Source organism: Centroberyx gerrardi, chromosome 7 (genome assembly GCF_048128805.1).
Source record: "Centroberyx gerrardi isolate f3 chromosome 7, fCenGer3.hap1.cur.20231027, whole genome shotgun sequence".
Classification (NCBI taxonomy): domain Eukaryota; kingdom Metazoa; phylum Chordata; class Actinopteri; order Beryciformes; family Berycidae; genus Centroberyx; species Centroberyx gerrardi.
The window spans coordinates 7,684,802-7,704,395 of NC_136003.1; the positions used below are offsets into that span (position 1 = coordinate 7,684,802).

At 43.0% G+C, this 19,594-nt stretch overlaps 2 protein-coding genes across 3 annotated transcripts in view; one reads left to right on the forward strand and one right to left on the reverse strand.

The window, feature by feature from the left end:
- Nucleotides 1–15,114, reverse strand: part of clec16a (C-type lectin domain containing 16A) — a 57,803-nt gene extending 42,689 nt beyond the window's left edge. The window contains exons 1-9 of one of the 2 annotated variants that reach the window (XM_078284703.1): nt 14,940–15,114; nt 14,281–14,409; nt 12,966–13,099; nt 12,048–12,196; nt 8,617–8,722; nt 4,198–4,321; nt 3,612–3,786; nt 3,218–3,268; nt 2,374–2,490 (exon numbers count right to left, since the gene is read on the reverse strand). In XM_078284703.1, the coding sequence (XP_078140829.1) occupies nt 2,374–2,490; nt 3,218–3,268; nt 3,612–3,786; nt 4,198–4,321; nt 8,617–8,722; nt 12,048–12,196; nt 12,966–13,099; nt 14,281–14,409; nt 14,940–15,013 (1,059 nt within the window). In that variant the 5' untranslated portion in view covers nt 15,014–15,114. Of the gene's footprint in view, nt 1–2,373; nt 2,491–3,217; nt 3,269–3,611; nt 3,787–4,197; nt 4,322–8,616; nt 8,723–12,047; nt 12,197–12,965; nt 13,100–14,280; nt 14,410–14,939 lie in introns of those variants that run through there. The other variant, XM_078284704.1, reaches the window with a different exon arrangement.
- A 328-nt stretch (nt 15,115–15,442) lies between these two features.
- On the forward strand, nt 15,443–17,061 carry dexi (Dexi homolog (mouse)). Its single transcript, XM_071912262.2, has 2 exons — nt 15,443–16,388; nt 16,738–17,061. Exon 1 carries the CDS (start codon nt 15,967–15,969, stop codon nt 16,234–16,236), a length of 270 nt encoding a protein of 89 aa, XP_071768363.1. The 5' UTR covers nt 15,443–15,966; the 3' UTR covers nt 16,237–16,388; nt 16,738–17,061.
- Nucleotides 17,062–19,594: the final 2,533 nt, after the last annotated feature.

Sequence of the window (19,594 nt, forward strand, 5' to 3'; positions counted from 1 at the left end):
CTTTGTTTTTTAGACCCATACATTAAAAACACTGATACACTGTTGCATCTGAGCAGTCAGGATTGTACTGTGCTGCAGCTAAATACGCAGCGTGTATACTGTCAGGCATAAACCACAGACTAGTATTGGTGTGTGTGTGTGTGTGTGTGTGTGTGTGTGTGTGAGTGTGGTGCACCTGTTTGCAGACTAGGTTCTGGTAAACCACTCACACTCTGAGCCGATGCTGAGAAATTAATGGAGGTCAGAGAGCATGTAAGACAAACCTACACACACACACACACGAATGCACACACACACACACACACACACACACACACTCAACCGCACACCAAAATAGGGCACTTGTAGGCGAAACATGTACTAATTAATGCAAACACCATGGGCACCAAAACATCTGCATGTGCATTGAAAACAAGACACTCAAACACACATGCATGCAAATGCATACTGTATCTAATTGGTGCACTTGCAAGTAAACACGTGTATAAAAAAAAGACAGAAGAAGAAGAATACAAAGGCGGTCCTGAGCAGGTTAAGAGTGCATCAACAGCGACGCCCACACACACGCACACACGCGCACAATCCTCTTCCAGGAAAGAGATCTGGGTTAGGGGAGCCGGCTCTATCGGTGTGTTCCGCCGCGTGACCTCATTTCCTGCCACATCACAAGACAAAACAGGAAGTGCCACCTGACCACCTGTGCTGAAGACGGAGCCCGTGTTTTGTCTGTCGGCCCTTTTCATCGAGGACAAATCAAACGAGAGACGTGTCTATCTGATGTGGGAATCAAACTGTGAACTAAAACACACGCAAAGAATAAATAAAATAAAATGATTCCATGCTTCTAAAACATCGTTAAAAAAAGCATTCACATTCAGTTATATGTTACAAATACAAAAGCCAATGAGGTGCATGCTCAAGCTTCTGCGGCAATTACACCAACGAAGAACAATTCATTCCACAATGCTATACTGATGCTTTGAAAATGCTCCATGCAGCCAAGTCTATCGCAGAGCTACACAGTGCGTCTGGCTGGCCCCTCTTGCGGTAGACCGACGTTGTTAATACATCGCGCCCCACACTCGCATTCACTGAAAAGGTAGGCTTCTTCTTACAACAGCCGCAAGTCTCACACACACGCACACGCGCACACGCACACGCACACACACACACACACACAAACAGAGCAGAGAAAAACCACATGGGTTCTGAGAAACGCTCACTACCTCGGCACAACCACCTGGCTTCACAAGCAGATGGTCAGAGAGAGAGAGAGAGGGAGGGAGAGAGAGAGAGAGAGAGAGAGAGGATGGGAGGAAGAGAGAAGTAGAAAAAGAGAGACGAGGGGAATCAGATGGGGAAGAGAAGGGGGAAAGAAGGAGAGGGAGGGAGAGAGAGAGAGACCCAACGAGAGAGGCACAGGGAAATAAAAAAAAGCGAAGGGAAATAACAAAGCGAGACAAACATAAATAGAGATGCAGAGAAAGGAGAGAAAAAACGACAGAGTCACACGTTTCAATCCAAGGCCCAGACAGACAGGAAGAAAGGTGGAAGGAGCGAAAGCGAGCGAGAAGAGAAATGGAAAAAAAAGAAAAAAAGACAGAACAATGTGGGTGATTTGCATATTCATGCCTTGATGTGGGTGAATCATGGAGAAAACCATGACCCTGTGCTCTCACAACCACCTACACTCTCTACTGGAACTCTGCTGTGTGTGTGTGTGTGTGTGTGTGTGTGTGTTCTTGGTTGTGCTGTGCTCCCAGAGCGTGTGTGTGTATTGTACTCTGTCTGCAGTGTGTGTGTGTGTGTGTGTTTGAGTGAGTGTACCTTACCATGTTCTTGTGTGTATCATGTGTGTCAGTTTGCAGTATGTGTGTGTGTGTAAACCTGTATGTGTCTTACTGTATTTGTGCGTGTGTGTGTTTCATATCGTGTTCTTCTGTGTGCTGTTTGTGTCAATCCGCAATGTGTGTATGAGTGTGTGTGTCATACTGTGTTCTTCTGTGTGCTTTGAGTGACAGCTTGCAGTGTGTGTGTGTGTGTATTACCATATTTGTGTGAGTGTGCGTGCACATGTGTTTGTTGTACCATGTTTTTGCATGTTTGCATATTTTTGCGGTTTGCATTAGTCTGCAGTATGTGTGTGTGTTATACCGTGTGTGTGTGTGTGTGTGTGTGTGTGTGTGTGTGTGTGTGTGCTTGTTTGACCACATTCTTGTGTGTGCTGTTCATGAGTCTGCGGTGTGTCCATGTGAGTGTGTCTCGGGGGGGTGTGTGTCTCAGCATGTTCGTGTGTGTGTGGGTGTGCGTGTGTGTGTGTGTCTGTATTTGTTTTACCATGTTGTTATGTGTTCTTGTCTGTGTGTGTCTCACCGTGTTCTTGTGTGTGCTGTGTGTGTCCGTCTGCGGGGTGAAGACGGACAAGTCTCCGTTGAGGATGACGTCGGCCAGGGCGTTGACCAGCGGCCGATAGTGGATGATCAGAAAGACCTGCGACACACACACACACACACACACACACACACACACACAATAAGGAAAAAACAAGGAAAGGGCTTTAAAACAGGAATCTTCCATCGGAAATGAATGGGACTTATGTGTCAGACAAAGTCAGGAAAAGCTCTAATACAGAATGTATTGTTTATCCTAATCAGCAGATATGTGTGTGATGCAAAATTTGTTCTTCTGCAGAAACTTGTGTGAAACGACTCACAAAATATTCCCAAAGGATTCAGCTATTACTCCTCCTTTAGCTTGTAAATGAGTGTCAGACTGTGAGTAAGGTCTCTGGAGGGGCTTAAGGGCCTGGCCTCTGATTGGTCAGCTTTACCTTACAAGGCCGAGTAAAGCCGAGGCAGAAGTATCCACAAACAACGCATCTAGCTGAAACTGTGTGTGTGTGAGTGAGTGTGTTGGGGGGGGCGGGGGGGGGGGGGGGGGGGGGAGGAAGGGCAGGAAGCTTTTATTGTCTACAGGCCACAGTGGCTGGTAAATCCCAGAATTCAGCAGCCATATTGGGCTTAAGAACCGCCAATGGATGACTGGCTACCTGCCAAAGTGGCTGGTAGACATTCCCAGAGTGATTTACTTGCAAACAGTAAATTAACACAGCAGTCACATCCAAAATATACCAGTACTTAAGTGGTGGCTGGTGGTAATTTTCCACCTTGTCACCTTTGTGTGTGTGTGTGTGCGTGTGTGTGTGTGTGTGTCTTACTTGAGACAGAAGGTAGAGGGACACCTGAGGGTTGATCTTTCTCTCTTCAGACTGAAAAACACAACCGGAAAGACCAGGAGAGGTCACACTTTCACATGTAATAGTAATTATATACTTTATTTATATTGCATTCATATAAATGCAGAGTTTAGTAATAGTAAAATACATAATGAAGAGATAAAATAGGAAAAACAATGAAGAGAAAATAGGCTAAAAGAAGAAGAAAAGTGTGAAATTAAATGCGATAAAAAACAAACCTAACCACAAGATTAAGAGTCCTACAGTGCATATACAATAACATGCTGCCTCATGGTTTTCCCTCACACACACACACACACACACACACACACACACACACAGACACACACACAGACACACACACAGAGTAACGCACCGTCTCGGGGCTGACCAGCGAGTAGACGTAGAGGGGCAGGAACAGGCGATTGAGGAGGTGGTCTGTCAGGACGTCGTTGAGGAATTCACAGTTGATGATGAGGATGTCGTTCAGGTAGTGGAGGTGGTCCAGGTGCTCTGCCACCAGGTCACTTAGCTTCCCTCTGTTCCTGTGTCTGGCAGAGGGGACAGAGGGAGAGAGAGAGAGAGAGAGAGAGAGAGAGAGATTGAGATGTTGTTCAGGTTCAGAAATTGAGGCAAAAATGTGCTTCAAAGTTCATTAAATGCCTGTGAAATTATGAATGAGGGGGAAAATATGCCCTAGATAATAGCAATACCCTTTTTTTCATTTCACCCAGTTCACATTAAAACCCTAAAATGCATAATATCATGTACTTGTGAAAAATGTAATCAAATAAGCACCAGGAGGATGCTGTGGATCACAAACTCCAAGCCCAACTTCATCTGTCAAACCTGAAACAAGCCTGACACCTAGAGGCCACAGTGAGAATAACAGGCCACTCTTGTAGGGTGATACCTAAGGTTGAATCATTTGGGACGGCTGGAGAAAGACAGACTGGACTTACTCTTCATCCGTCTGCACACACTTGTCCAGTTCGATGACGTGGCTGCCGATGAACCAGACCAGGTTGCTGAAGTACGGCACGGCCGTCTTGTCTCGGATGTAGTGCAGCATGTGCTGGTTGTCCACTGGAGAGGGGGTCAGGGGTCAGCGAAAGGGGGCCGTTACCATGGTTACCCACAGGTAACACATATACACACACACACACCCACGCACCTTGTGACCCATTACCAGAAATGTGACAATTAAATATGATAAAACAATCAAAGCCGTTCAAACTGTGAGACGAAATTAAGGGAAATTAACGAAGCAAATGAACTCAAATTAAGTCGATGAATCGGTCAAGTCAATCCACTGTTAATGCAAAGGGGTCACCGTTGGAGTGGGGTTGAGAGTATGTGTAAAGCTGGTTCAGTTTCAGATTGAAATAGGAGTGTGAATGGGGCTTCTGACACTGCAGTGAGCCCAGGACCAACTGCTTTTCTCTCTGGTTAACCCTAGACTGGGATCTTCTCTCACACTGCTGCTTTCCTAAGTGGGGTAATCCTGTTTTAGAGCTGAGCTGCGTTTGCTAGGGTAAAATTCTAAAGATTAGCTCTGGGGTAGGTGGTGCAATGTGGAAAAACAAGGCTAAAACAACCGCCAATGGCAAAAGGTTAACACTGGGCTAAGAATTTGTCAGGTTGGACAGGGGGCTAAATGAGTCGTGGTTGGACTAGACTAAACTCAAGCCGGGGGGAGGGCAGGATAGACTAAACTAGACCAGACTCAGGACAGAGGTGAACGGTCCGTTTCCACCAGAGAGGGAGACTGACATCGGGGACAAAAAGAGATATGGATCATCCAAACGTTCTCAATGCATTGGCACTGTGAGAACAGTAATGGGAAGGAGAACTACGGAGCGGAAAAATATGGGCAATGATATCTCCTCATACTGTGACCTGGGTGAATCAGCATTTGCAAATAATTCCTAGCGTTTGTTTTAATCTGTTTGGAGTAGATAAGTGGGGTGTGCCACGTAGGACCATTTAATAAGAAATTTTAGGTATTTGAGAGTCAGTTATTAGAAATCCGAACAATCCTGATGTAGTAATACCCACCCATCCGGTAGGAAAGAAATAAACGGCAAGAGTCATTTCCAAATGCTACTGCACACAGGTCCGACAGAAGACTTCGGTCATGAAGGAACAGCCAAATCAAATAAACCGATTACACAATGGGAGAAAAGCAAACACGAGCTAATCACAAGCCGTCGCCGTTAGGAGTCACAGTGCCATTCCAGCTTTGTCCGTTTGTGGATGAATTGAGAACTCATACAGAGGCAGACACCGACTAAACAACCAAAAGTAACCAATATTGGCAAACCCCATCACCAAAACAACAAGCACCATCAGGGGCTCGGCTGAAATTAAGTCTGTGGAAGCAATTAACCTAAGAAGAAACAAAAAAAAAAAAAGGCATGCAGGTTTATCTGCATGTGTGTAGGTGGGCGATACAGAATGGTTTACAACAAGAATTACAAAGATATTCATATCGGTACATTTATAACAAATAGACCAATAGGAAGAAGTAGGGCTGGGTATCGAAAACGCGATACCACACGATCTGTATCGATCGATCGGTATCGCGGCAATTTTTGGAATCAATATCAATTTTGAGGCATCAAAATTGAGTGTAAAAAACACTGACAGATATTACACAGAAATTAAACAGCTTAAGGTATCAATACGTTCTCATTCTACAACCGGTACCGGCATCTAAAAAAAACAGATGAAAGAGAAAATGTTCCAATGATACCCAGCCCAAAGAAGAAGACTAGTGAATGGAACCAACTTACATGAGACTGGAGTTAGGCAGATGGGGCGCGCAGAGGGAGGGAGGGAGGGGAGAGGAGGGAGAGAGAGGAGGAGAGGAAGAGGAGGAGGAGTGGGTAAAGAAGAGGAGGAGGAGGAGGAGGGAGAGGGGGGAAACAGACACAGGGTTAATGTGAGTAAAGGGGTGTAGCTGTGGGGTGGCTGTGGGGGGGCTGGTGAAGGTTGGGAAGGAACCTGTAGGTATCTAAACAAAGAAACCACACTGCAAAAAATGACAATCTTGGAAAGTGATTTTATCTGTTATCTACGCTTATAGAAATCAAACTTACTTCAGGATCTTTTCTGTCAAAGGATCTTACTGCACTGGCAGATCATTTGGCTGGTTTAAAGAAATTCTGCTTACTTGTTTTGTGAAAACATCACAACACAATAAGAATATCTTGAAATAATTAACTTGCTCTAAGACAATTTCACTTGCACCAAGTAAATGTCTTGAAGTAAGTTACATTACAGTGAAAAGGGTCATATTTTTTAATCAAATTATTTGCCAGTGCAATGAAATTATTTAACAAAAATATCCCCAAATTAGCTTGATAAGTCTGGATATAGGACAAAATCCCTTGCCAAGGTTGTAATTTTTTGCAGTGCATGTCCTGAGGAATCAACACAAAGAGGAAGCATCAAACATGTGATGTGCTAAAAATCTATCAATTCCATCACTGTATGATACTTTTTAGGGTAAAACATTTTGAAGTTTAAGGTAACTTTCAACAAGTGTAAAATGTAAACTCTGGTTATTAAAACTTGCATCTAAAACTCACCAAGGCCAGCTTTTACTATATACAAATCACAATGCATTCAGAATCTCAATGGTCACATCCCTATTGAATTCCTTGTATTACAACAGTCACAATTCTCAGCTGCTGGATGAACATCAGTCACAGGTGTTGGGTCTAGCTGATGCTTCCCTCTCTGGCTGATTCCTGACCACAGCATAGCACATGGCTGGCCCGGCAATGACACATTCCCCACACAATCAGGTTACTTCATATAGAGTAAACAGCTCTACTAACTAAAACACTGGAGTTAGTAGCGCTAACTGTAATGACTGTTGGTGACGCCTCTTCAGTCAACGTAGAGTTACAGAAACACCTATGACTGACGTGAGAAGGCTAACTGTTGCATGCAGGACTAGACAAGAACAGGTAGGAGGACAGACAGGAAGATATAGTTGACACATTGCAGTGACTCTATGTTGAGGTAATGTTATGCATAAAGAAGAGAGGCGTAAATCCGTGCAGAAAAGCCAAACCCACCAACTCCACCACCCATTTCCCCTTAGTCAGCCCTAAAACTGAGAAAAGGGAGAGCAGATGCAGCAAAGTGCAGAAAGCAGCAGAGCTATTGCAGAAGTCCTGTTGGCAGGCTGCTGCATTACTGCTGCTCCACCCACAAGAGGATTTCTTTTGCAAAAGCTGCAGCGTTAGTGCAGGATAGGATGATGGGTGGAGGGACTTCTGCAATGGCTTCACATGTAGTGTAGTGTGGACTTTCTCAAGAGTTAGTACATATGTGTATGTGAATGTTTTAATAGGATCTGTTTTATAGGTTGTGTGTTGACTGAAAATATGTCATATATATGTATATCACTCATCACTCAGTAATTGAGTCATTCTAATTCTATAACTAGTTAATACATCTATTTTACTTGGATGTTACTTAGTTATTTCCGGTCATTACTGTGTAATTAATGGCCTGTAATTTAAAGAGTTACTGAGTTTCCAATTTACTTCATCATGAATGTTCCAAGTGCAGACTAAGTTTATCAATGAAGTGATAAGTCACATGAATGACAATGTAAAATGAATGGCAATGGAAATTTACTGACCGCAAGAAGAACTGGTAACACTTTACATTAAGTGTTCATTAACTAATGTTAACTAATTTACTAACATGAATTAAATGACACTTTATACCAAATTACATGAATAACACACTATTCATGTTAGGTAATGCTTATTGTGGCTTACTTACTTTACTTAATGGCAGGATATGTTTGAATAATACATGATGAGTTAGGGTTTCAATTTAGAAAATACATTGGCATTAACAAACATGTATAACAACATTACTTAATGCAGTTGTTTATTGTGCATTTAATATGAACTCATCTTTGTTAATGTCACTGTTGATGCGTAATTCATGTTAGTAAACACATTAGTTAACATTAACAAACATGTATAACATTAATTGATGCAGTTGTTCATGTGCATTTAACATTAACTACTGTTCAATTCATGTTAGTAAATGCATTAGTTAACATTAGTTAATGAACACTTAAAAACCATCTCCATTGTTTGCAGGATTGTTAAGCACGGTCACTTATGTGTGATATCTTTGTTTATTTCAGCAGGCTGTGTGTGTGTGTGTGTGTGTGTGTGTGCTTAGTCAAAGCATTACCTGTTAGTCATGCTCATGCACCAGAAGCAGCAGCAAGAAGAAGGAAAGAGGACGAAGCGAAGCAGTAGGCAGTCCCGGCATCCTGTGTGTGTGTGTGTGTGTATGCGTGTGCGTGTGTGTGAGCGTGCATGCGTGTTCCCGGCACTCACCTTTGTAGACGTTGAGTGTGATGGTGCGGACTGCGATGCGGACCATGCTTTCGGGGTGGTTGAAAAACTTAATGGCCTCGGTGTACAGGGCAAAGTCATTAGTGTGCTGTGTGTGGGAGACAGAGAGGGGGGGCGCCGGTGAGCAAGGCACTGCGCTGCACCGCCGCGCTCAGGCCACAAACAACCACAGAGAGAGAGAGAGGAAGACAGGCTGAGGGGGACAGACATGCTGCCTCGTATTCCCTTTGGATAGGAAAAAGACTATTGTCTTCTCAAGTGTGACATCATTTCTGGGATTCTGGATCCCGCCTATTTTTGATCTCATGGGTTCCTCTAATATGCCTTTCTTGATTTGTTGAGGTGGATTCTGATTGGTTTTAAAACTGCAATGAAAAAGATCAAATAAATTGCTAGCGACACTTAGCTTCGCATTCAAGCAGATCGTGGCTCTGTGAAGTCAGAACATCTGCACCATTTTTTTTTTTTTATTCTGTCACGCATTAAAATATGTACTAACTTCATCATACGTCATTTCTACTTAAATTATTTCACCCACTTTAAGGACAGAACGAAACGGGGAAAAAAAGGATCCAGATGGAAATCGAAAACCCCGAAATGACGTCAGCACTTGAGAGGACTATAAGATAATAGGAGAGTAGCCTGCTGGTATCTAGTACTGCAATTTATTTGAGAAAGTGTTCTACATTGGGAATATGATATTTATCATTCCATTTCTGTTAAAATACAATTCTAGATAGAAACAATAGAATGGATCTACTGTAAATATATCCCAAACTTTTCTAGCTCAGCAATAGTATGTAGTATTCCAATTCGAAGGGGAAATAGGATTAGGATAGAGAAAGAATTAATGAGAGTAACTATTACTATAAGACAGAAAAGGTCTAGCCTAAAACATCTCTTAATACTGTAATAATACATTGCTTCTGTACAGTACATGGATGTATTATAGGTAGAGTACTGCTGGTGGGACTAAAAGGAAAAAGACAATTTCCTTTCAACATGTTGGATAGACAACAATTACTGTAAAACAGTATGAGATTGAAGGTAATAACCCTACTCGCTGCCTATTGGACCAGCATTAGTTCACTCAAATCCCATTGAATTCCTAGGTTTGTAATGAGTCTTTGTAATAGCTGTAGCAGCTAATTAGAAGTGACAAAAATCCAATCATATGGACTTACAAGTATCTGAAAAATGATCTTGAGTCTGTTTTGTTGTTGACTCATAGTCATCCATAATACTCACAGTGTATTATGGATTTCACATCAAAAGATGAGTTTGTGGCACAATAACAATCTGGCAGCTATTGATTTTGGGTGTTTTTTGGCCCTTATGGTGATCCATCCTGACACAATGATGCAAACAAAACAACTTTAGCTGGAGGTTGTACGCAAAATGTCTCCAGTGAATGTTGATTTTAAGAACTATCTTATCACTTAGTCAACATGTAGCAACATGCCAGTGTGTTGAATTTAGTAAATGTTAGTTATTTAGTACATTTAGTACAGTCTGCAGCTCTGCATCTTACAGAGTCATCTCTCTCTGTGTCAGTGCCTGTTCCTCGACCCGGCCGTTCCTCAGTCGCCGAGACCTCCGGCCAATCACAGTCCAGGGTCGGAGTTCAAAAGGTCACCCGGAGGTCGCGGCGAATGAAGAAATCTGACCCTGACACCGAAACCAAGCCAAGAATTTAAGTCCATAAAATACGACTTGTGTAGATCTGACAGTTGACTGTTGCTTTTGTGAAGCAAAAAATAGACCATATCAAACGTTTTTCTGCCCTCAGATTGACCAAATGTCAACCAAGTAGCTTATAACTCTAGATCCATATGAGAAATTTCATACTAAAATCTATCATAGGTTACTTAACCATATAAATGCCTGTCAGATCTACACAGTGGGTCTGGTTTTGGCTTCAGGGGCAAGCAGAGCGCTACCATCGACAGTACACCAATAACTTTCCCCAGGACACACAGGCCAATGCTACGGCTATTAATACTGCTGGAACAATAAGGGTTAATAACATCAGAGAGTATTAGGGTGTTATGCATTCTTTGTACCATCTACTAACACACACACACACACACACACACACACACACACACACACAGTTCCCTAGGGCTGTTCCCTATTAATGACTTGCCCAGTTGAATCAGATTCATCAGGTCAAGTTGACTGTGAACTGATTTATGATCATGATAAAAAGAGAAAAACATAGAAAGCCACTGGATGTGAATATGATCAGTCCTCTGCTGAACTAGGACCTTGTATTGGACCAACAATGCCACACTTTTACATTGGCATTTCACACTTATAGTTATACACAGAATGTAAGTGTCTGTATAGGCTACTGAAAGATGACAAAGATGACAGTTGATCTAGCTGCTGAATCGACCCAGCTGCACAGGAAGCTGCTGTTTGACACAGGAAGTCTGCAGCCAAAGATTTGTGGATGAAAGTAGCCTAACAAGTGCATACAAGCTTGATTTGAAGGTTGCAAAAAATGCATGTGAAAAATGTGAAATGTGCCCGAATTTTGAAAAGGTAAAATAATTACCCTTAGAAAACTGACCTTGTGACGCAACAATGATTTAAGAATGAATTTGATATTGCTGAAAATATTGCGATACTCACAAAATATTGCGATATTCAATATTATCAGATATCAGGGAAGAGTGAAAGTGAAGAGAAACTTAAAGAGAATTTTTATACTCCATTCAAGAGATCTCTATTCAAGAGATTAAAGTAAAGAGAAAACTAAAAGAGAATTTTTATTTCTATTCAAGAGATTAAAATTCTCTTTAAATTTCTCTTTACTTTGCCATCTCTCGCTATTCCCCTTTAATTCCATCTGTCTTTCCAGCTTCAAACCTTGTTCTACCTTTCTCTCTTCCCCCAGACCTTCATCTGTTTTATTCCTGCCATCTCTCTTTTCACATCCAGGTTGTGGAAGATGTGGATGTTGAATGTGATGGGCAATTATCTCCCAAATTTACTCTTCCATCGCTCTCTTTCCTCTCCCGCCACCCCTTCCTTCTCTCCCTCCACTCATTTCATTGCTCAAGTAAGACTGGGCAGCTTGGTACCCTTCCATATTTTTCCTCTGATTTTTTTTCAAACCCTTCTTTCTCTCCCTACATGACATCCCTCCAGCTCTCCCTCCCTTTACCGCATTAGAGAAGTGCTGCACAGTTACGGCTGTTGAATCTGACTGACGGTCTGTCATTTTCTCTCCCTCCCGTTCTCACTAATTCGTTCCATCGCTCCATTCCTCCGTTCTCAGCCTCTCCTCCCGTTACAGACATGATGCGGTTCTTGACTTTGACTGACAGCCCCTTCTATGTTTCCCGCCATTCGTTCCATCTCTCTCTTTCTCTCTCTCTCGCCCCTCTCATCCCTCCATCCCTCACCTCATTATAGAAGAAGTGCACGGTGTGGTTGTTCAGCTTGAGCGACAGGGTCTTGAGGAAGGAGATGTAGTAGGCCATGATCTCCTCGTCCGAGAAGTCAAACTTGTGGACGATGATGGAGTTGACGTGGTTGTTGGACAACAGGTAGTCTGTGGAGAGGACAGGAGAGGAGAGGAGAGGAGAGGAGAGGAGAGGAGAGGAGAGGAGAGGAGAGGAGGGGAGTGGACAGGAGAAGAGAGGAGAGGAGAGGAAAGGAGAGGAGAGAAGAGAAGAGGAAAGAGAAGGGAAGAGAAGAGGATAGAGAAGAGAGAGAAGGGAAGAGGAAAGAGAAGGGAAGAGAAGAGAAGAGGAAAGAGAAGAGGAAAGAGAAGAGAAGAGAAGAGCATCTTTATTGTCTAGGCTTTCTGAGACTGACTTAGATCACAATCATACAGGATGCATCTTTTTTTTCTTTACTGTCCAATCAGATCAACGGAGAGGCGGGACTTGTGCAGTGACTCTTGTAAACAATAAACATGGAGGACAGACTGGTGATCACCCAGAGCTTTAGAACTCTACTAAGCAGATTTACCATGATCTAGATAGAAAACAGCAACCTGGAGGCAAATTCCTGCTGCTCTTCATATTTCTGGTAACTTGTTTTCATGGATTTTTATAGTTTATAGTAATTGCATAATTTGTTGTTTTTTTGCAGCTAGCACAAAAAAACAGCTGGTTGAGTGACTGACAGCTGATCGTCAGCTTCTGTGGTTGCCTAGCAACAACACAAAAATGTAGTCTTGCATTGTTCACCCTTCAAAACGCATCCTGTGTGATTGGACCCTTAGGATGCAAGATGTTCTAGGCAATGTATTGAAAGCGCATACACACACACACACACACACACACACACACACACCTATATATACAAAGACTTACATAGGGAGGTCTCATGGCTGATGTTCTCAAACAGTATGTTGAGGGTCTGGAGGAGCTGGACACAGACGTAACGACCGGACTTCTGGCGTAAGATGTTCAGGAAGAAGGCGAACATGTTCTTCTCCAGGAAGAAGCTAAACACACACACACACACACACACACACAGGATTAACATCATCACAGGATTAACATCATCAAGACATTGTCTGGAAATGTAATTACATTATCATGGTATCCTGACTGCGGCTCAACGATTTACACAAAACTCAGGACGATGGCTAAAGATTGCGTGATCCGACTCGTAATAAAAGTTCAACTCTTAATCAAATATAAAACATTTTTGCTCAATTCTAGAGTCCATTAGAATGAGAATAAAATATCCAGAAGCTATTAGCCTGGAAGTTAGGGATTTAGGATGACAGCTTACTGCCTTATTCTGGCACCAAGTACTCCTTCCACATCATGCGAGTCTTTTTGCTCTATAAAATTATTATTTTAGGCCATTTCCTCTTTCTGAGTCATGTAATAAAGCCAGGAGAGCTGGGAGAGAGAGAGAGAGGCGATGACATGCGACATTAATTGCAGGGCTGTTTCTGATGAGCCTGGGTCCCTGGGTACGACTGAAGTCATTACATTTAGAATGCAGGTTGAATGAGTTCAGGTCCATGACTAAGCTTGCTGCAAGTCTGTAAATGCATTCCTTTAGTGATTAGAAGGAGTGTAAGAGTCAGATCTCACAGACGCTGCATAAACAACACAAAGAGACAAATTGTTGCCTATCAATAGGTGGGAAGCTGAGTATGCATTCTGTACAGCGTCCGAAATTAACGTCAAAGTTTGCAGAAGTTTAGAAACTATTGCTTTGTGCAGAGCCAGTGTAACAGGCAGCATATCAGCAGCCTGTTTGATACAAAGCCATTGTTTTGCTTTGATTTGATTGGCTCACAGTCAGAAAGAAAGAGGGACATGGTCACCTCACAGCAAGAAGGACCCAGATTCGATTCCTGGCCCTTTCTGTTTGCATGTTCTCCCTATGTTCGCATAAGTTTCCTCCCTCTACCGTCAAAGCGCTCTTGATCAAGACATGTGACCTAATCCTCAACTGCAGGTGGTTGTATTATGCACAGCTCATTGGTTTGAAAGCGTGCATGTGTGTAACTGCATGAATGTGAGGCTGAATGTGAGTGTTCAGCAAACCTTACCTGTATAAATATAGGTCAAAAAAAGCAAAAGCAAATATGAAGCTGTCATTGTACAAGAGGCACATCTACATACTTGTATTCACGCTGGAGGAGAAATTTTGACTAGGACTTACTCAAACACAGAGCTGTCATTCTGGTCGCCCCAGATGAGGATCTCTGTGATGGAGCGGATGGTCTCCACCAGCAGGTTTCTGTTGTGGTCCGTCACCGTGGTGTTTTTAGTCAGGACATGGTACATATATCTGAAGGACAGACGAGAATGGAAGGGAGAAATGTGGAGGGAAGCGGGGAAAGAGAAAGATAAGGAGGAGATAGAGAGTTAAGTCTGAGTGTGCATGTGTGTGTTACAGTTATCCCTGAAGCCACATCAGCTAACATCACGTAAAGCTGTGGCTTTGCATGACACAACTTACACAATGTCATGCCACACAGATTGCCGTAACACCCTGTGTCACCACAATCAAGCCAGTAAAACTTACACGCCCTTACAGCACCTACTGTCCAGGTTGCATGCAACTGGACAACTGCAACGCTGTTTAGCCATGAAGCTAGCTATAATAAGCTAGCTCACCTGACAGTCTACCTTGCCAAACAAAATAGAAATGCCATGGCAACGTTAGCTGGTTTTGTTAGCTAGCTGGACAGCTGAGTAGCTATACATTTAGCATTCCTTCGCTGTAGGGCTAACGTTAACGTTGACAGCCGTGCTCAACCGATGAGAGGCTAACGTTAGCTTGGTAACCATGATCTAAAGCTAGCTAACGTTACTTACTTCAAATGGTCCAGGGAGTGGATATTTTTCGTTTTCCCCTGTCCTCCAACCCAGCTGCGTGACCGCCCGAACATGGTTGCAGTTTTAAAGGGACTGATGCTTTTTGTCAGGTGCGTTATTTTGCTAAGGTTAGTGTCCGGAGCGATCCATTACACCCACTTCCCCGTACACATCTAAATACAGATAGCTAGTTAGCAAACAGAAGGTGATCAGGCGATAGCAGCAGTGAGGGGGTCATTGCGTAACAGGGTTAGTGAATAGGAAGTTTGGGACTTGCTGTTCCTGCGCTACAATAAACACTTGATGCGACATACAGGAGTGAATTGAAAAAACTACAATATTGACTTCCCCGTTTAGCGGTGACGGTTAAAATGCGCGACGTGTCCGCGCGAGGGCTGGCTATACTGATTGACGTTTAAAGTGACCAATCACAACAGAGGCTGCCAGAGGCGAGCCAACCAGCTGCGGAGGGTTCAGTTGTCGCTTTGTAGTCGGGACTGTTTTGATGCAGTTGGGGAAAATGTTGGCAGGAAAATATACTAAAAATATCGTCAAAGGCGTTTATATGTGATTGTTTCGTAATGTAATATAAACTACCCGTCACGGATGCGTATACCCGAGAAGTCAAAATACTTGCTTTATTGAAGAGTTCGTATATTTTTTAGCGTGGAACGCTACTGTTTTTAGCCATAGCAAGCTGGCACGTTGCGAATTCCGCAGCCCCGAGGAACGAATGTCAAGAATGCGTCGAGCGAGCGCGATATTTTGATACACCGTTTATTATTAGCTATGAACGTTACGCGTTTGAGTACCGTTTTTTCTGTCGTGTTCACGTGGACCGTACAGATAAAATAACGTCTCAAAGCTGCCTTTCAATCACTGCTGCAGTCAGACGAGGGCCGAAATGGACACCTCAACTCCATCACCCCTGGCACATTTCTAGCCGTAACACCACCAACCGCCTGCCACATCCCGGCTCCGCTCTGCACAAACACATGAATCCAAACCTCGGCTCTCTTTCTTTTCTATGACACACCCAATTTATGCTCAGCTAGATTCGGTGGAATCGCTCTTGGACGAACTCCCCTATATGTTTTATCTGGGCCTGTTTTTTGTGAACGTCCTGATCCTCTACTATGCCTTTCTGATGGAGTATATCGTCCTGAATGTGGGGATAGTGTTTCTGCCCGAGGACATGGACCAGGCGCTGGTGGACCTAGGGGTGCTGTCCGACCCGGCCTCTGTCCCCTACGACACGGACACAGAGCTGGATGTGTTTGAGGGGTATCTGGAGTGACAAGGCGGTCCAGGAGGAGGCGGAGGAGGAGGGGGAGAGGTGATGATGCAGAGGGCCGATGGGAACACACCCTGGTCAGTGATGAGGGGAAAGACCGTCTCAGAGCGGATGCTGCTGCTGCCTTTTGTCTGCACAGATATCAGTGTGAAAAAGTAAGCAGGGTACAAATGAGAAATGCAAAGAAATGCACCAAAGTTATGTATAGTTTAGGTTTTGTTTTGTCTGTAACATGCCTCTCATCACGCTTTTTATGGTTTGTTTTTAAACATTCATAGGTCTTATGTGTCTAGGGAAAAAGTTTTTTATTTTATTGTTTTACATTTAGGTCCACACAGGCACTCGTGAGAATTCCACATAACATTTTTCCTCATTTCTCACAGCACCCCATTTTCGAAAATGTCACTGCCACTGCAAACTTGTTTAATTAGCTCAAGGAAACTGCAAAAAGTGTTTGAGAGATCAATTATCCATTGTAACGCTTGTTTCCACGTGTCCACACAGGTTGTCTCGTCTCAAACGAAGGTAGCCCGAGGACAGATTCAGCACCGCCGGCCATAAGGACAGCGATTGTCTCACGGGAGAAGATTATTCTCTCCTGGATCAGCTGTCAGTCAATCTGTTGCCATTTGAATCGCAATTCCCATCGGTCGGACACCAGGGGGTCGGCGCTGGCGTCCGCGTCTCCCACTCTGAATGCAATCGAGGAGATTTAGACTGACGCACAAGTTGCTCCGAGTGGAGAGACGCTCTGCTGCTTCCCGCAGATGAAAAATGAATGTTACCGGAGATCTGGGGCATGTTCAAGGTCACCTACACGGCACCCAGGTCAGACACAGCGGCCGACGTCATCGACTGATTACACAAATCTCAGACTGATGGACAATGTGAGTGATTGTGACTTTATCGTCGAACGCCAATCCGGGCATTGCAAAGATCTGGCAGCTGACCGCAAAATGAAATGACTCGAAATGTGCAAGTTCGGCAATGATATCAGTGCGATGGACATCTCAGAGGAAAACTGTCCATAAAAACTCAAGTTTGCCACACTTAATCACACATAGACCCACTTGTTTCAACGATTAATTTTTCAGAACGCAACAAGCGAACAAGTTTCACATCGCCGCTTTGCAGGCTCACTCATCCTTAAAGCGTGATTTGCGGCCGTGCGTACGTCCGCGTCAGGGATGTACACACTCTCAGGAGCACTGTCAGGAACTCTGGGCCCGCTGACAAGATGGGACACCGTACACACAGGCCGTAAAACCACAGGAAAGCCCTACTAATGCGTCATTTTCGGGACGTCCTGCAGCCCGGCACCCCCGTGAACCAGGAGCGCCGCACTCTTCAATACATCGCAGAAAGTATCAAAGCATCAAGGAATAGTGTCTTTGATATGGTTTCTGTCGACCCACATCACACCATTAATCGGGTCATATGCAAATGTTTATTTTTCCACACTAAAAAGTGATAACATACGACAGCCTCGATCAGAGCCGGGCCAAATATGTTGGAAATGTCAGTGCAAGAAGTGTCAAAGAAACCTCACTTGAAAGAGAACCTCAAAACAAGTGCTTCAAATATTTGACTTCTTCATCTTGTTTTCTTTTGCTTGAATATCATCTTTGAAACGCTACAGATGTGTGCGAGACACACAGGCTAGACTCTGCGCATGATCTCGGTTGAGTGTTTTTGTTTTTTTATCTGCTTTCGATGTGAGAGATTTCTATTTTATTGCACTTTCTCTCCCTTTTACTTTGTTTGTTATGAATTAATTTGACTGGAACACGACTCCACTTCTATGAAATATATATTCTTGGCAGCAATAATAAACTGGATTCAAGCAATGGGGGGAATGAAAGACAGAGTCAGAGTCATCCACCTGAAAGTGCCCCATATTAGTTTGTTCGATTTCTATCAAATCTCTTTGTAATGGGATAGTTCACTTGAGATTGACTTGACTATAAGACTTGAAAGTACTGTACATAGATCTGTGTTCAGAGTCAGAAGAGCACTTACAGCCCTACATAAATAATCAACTAATCAAGTAAACTTTAAATTTGGAGTGTACAATCCCTTCAAGGCAATACAGCAGAACCATGTTTCCCCCAAACCTCACAATAAACCAGCTTCTCTACCAAATAAGCAAATTGTGCATCATAATTTGCTTGTTGTTAACCAAATAGATAACTAAAACTGTAGAGGCAAAAGCATTTCATAAATGTTCTTACATGCATGTTTCATATTTCATTTTTAATTCTTTTTTTTTGTGTTTAATTGTAAAGGAGCTTTGGTCCAGAATGTCAACGCCTTTCAGTGCTGTGAACGTTTTCGTCTCCCAGACAAAACCTCGTCGAAGGTTCTACTGTATTTAGTTCAGATGTCACTCAAGACTACACTTTGCTTACTCAGCTGGAATCGGTACACTAAAGACGAATCGCTTTAATACTGAGCACTGCTGGCCATGCTAATCACATGATAACACCCGTACCTGTATCGGTATACACACAGTTTAAAGGTTTATGCAGCAACTTAAACTGTGTATAATGGGAATGTAAAAGGATTGTCAATGTAGAACAAATGAATAGATAACAGTGCAGTTGCATCATGTCATTCTAAGCAGTGTTTTTCAGAATCGGTTGGTACCATGGCTCGACCGATAAGGGTTTTTTGAAGGCAGATGCCAATATTTTTTGGATTGATATTTTTGGATTTTCCCATTTTGGAATATTCTCGGCAGGATGGAAAGGCCTCTGAAACGCCACTTAGACCATAAAACACTAAAACTCAGGATAAAAATGTTCATGATAATGAAACATGTTAATGCATACCTGGATGGAATCTGATCAAAATGTCACATTAGAATCAATTCAAGGGCTTCCTATAGACAACCAGTGTAATGATCAATTTTACAATAAACATATACAGTATATAATCAATCTGCATCATGTGGGAGGTGGAAACTGACTGGCCAATATCTGATTTTTAATAAAAGTCCGATATTGGAATCCAGAGTTGGGCGATGAGAAGATAAAAATGTCTCCCCGTGTTATTTTTGAGAAACCGGTGGCTTCAACAGCCAAGATGTTTGACTGGCCTTTGGAACTTGTGAGAGAACTCAGATGGACAGAGAACGATGATGGATGACACTGTTTGTGTTGGATATCTCATCATCATACAGCCTTCACCCAGCGCTTGTGTTCTCCCTCCACCACTGTTTCCTCGCAGACATGCACATGCTATAATAAGCTATGGATCGTAACAATAAAGTTTTATTTTCCAATGTGTATTTAATAAACAATGAGTGAATGCCAATGGGATTTACTTGTTTTATTTGAACGATTGCCACTTTATTTCTAGA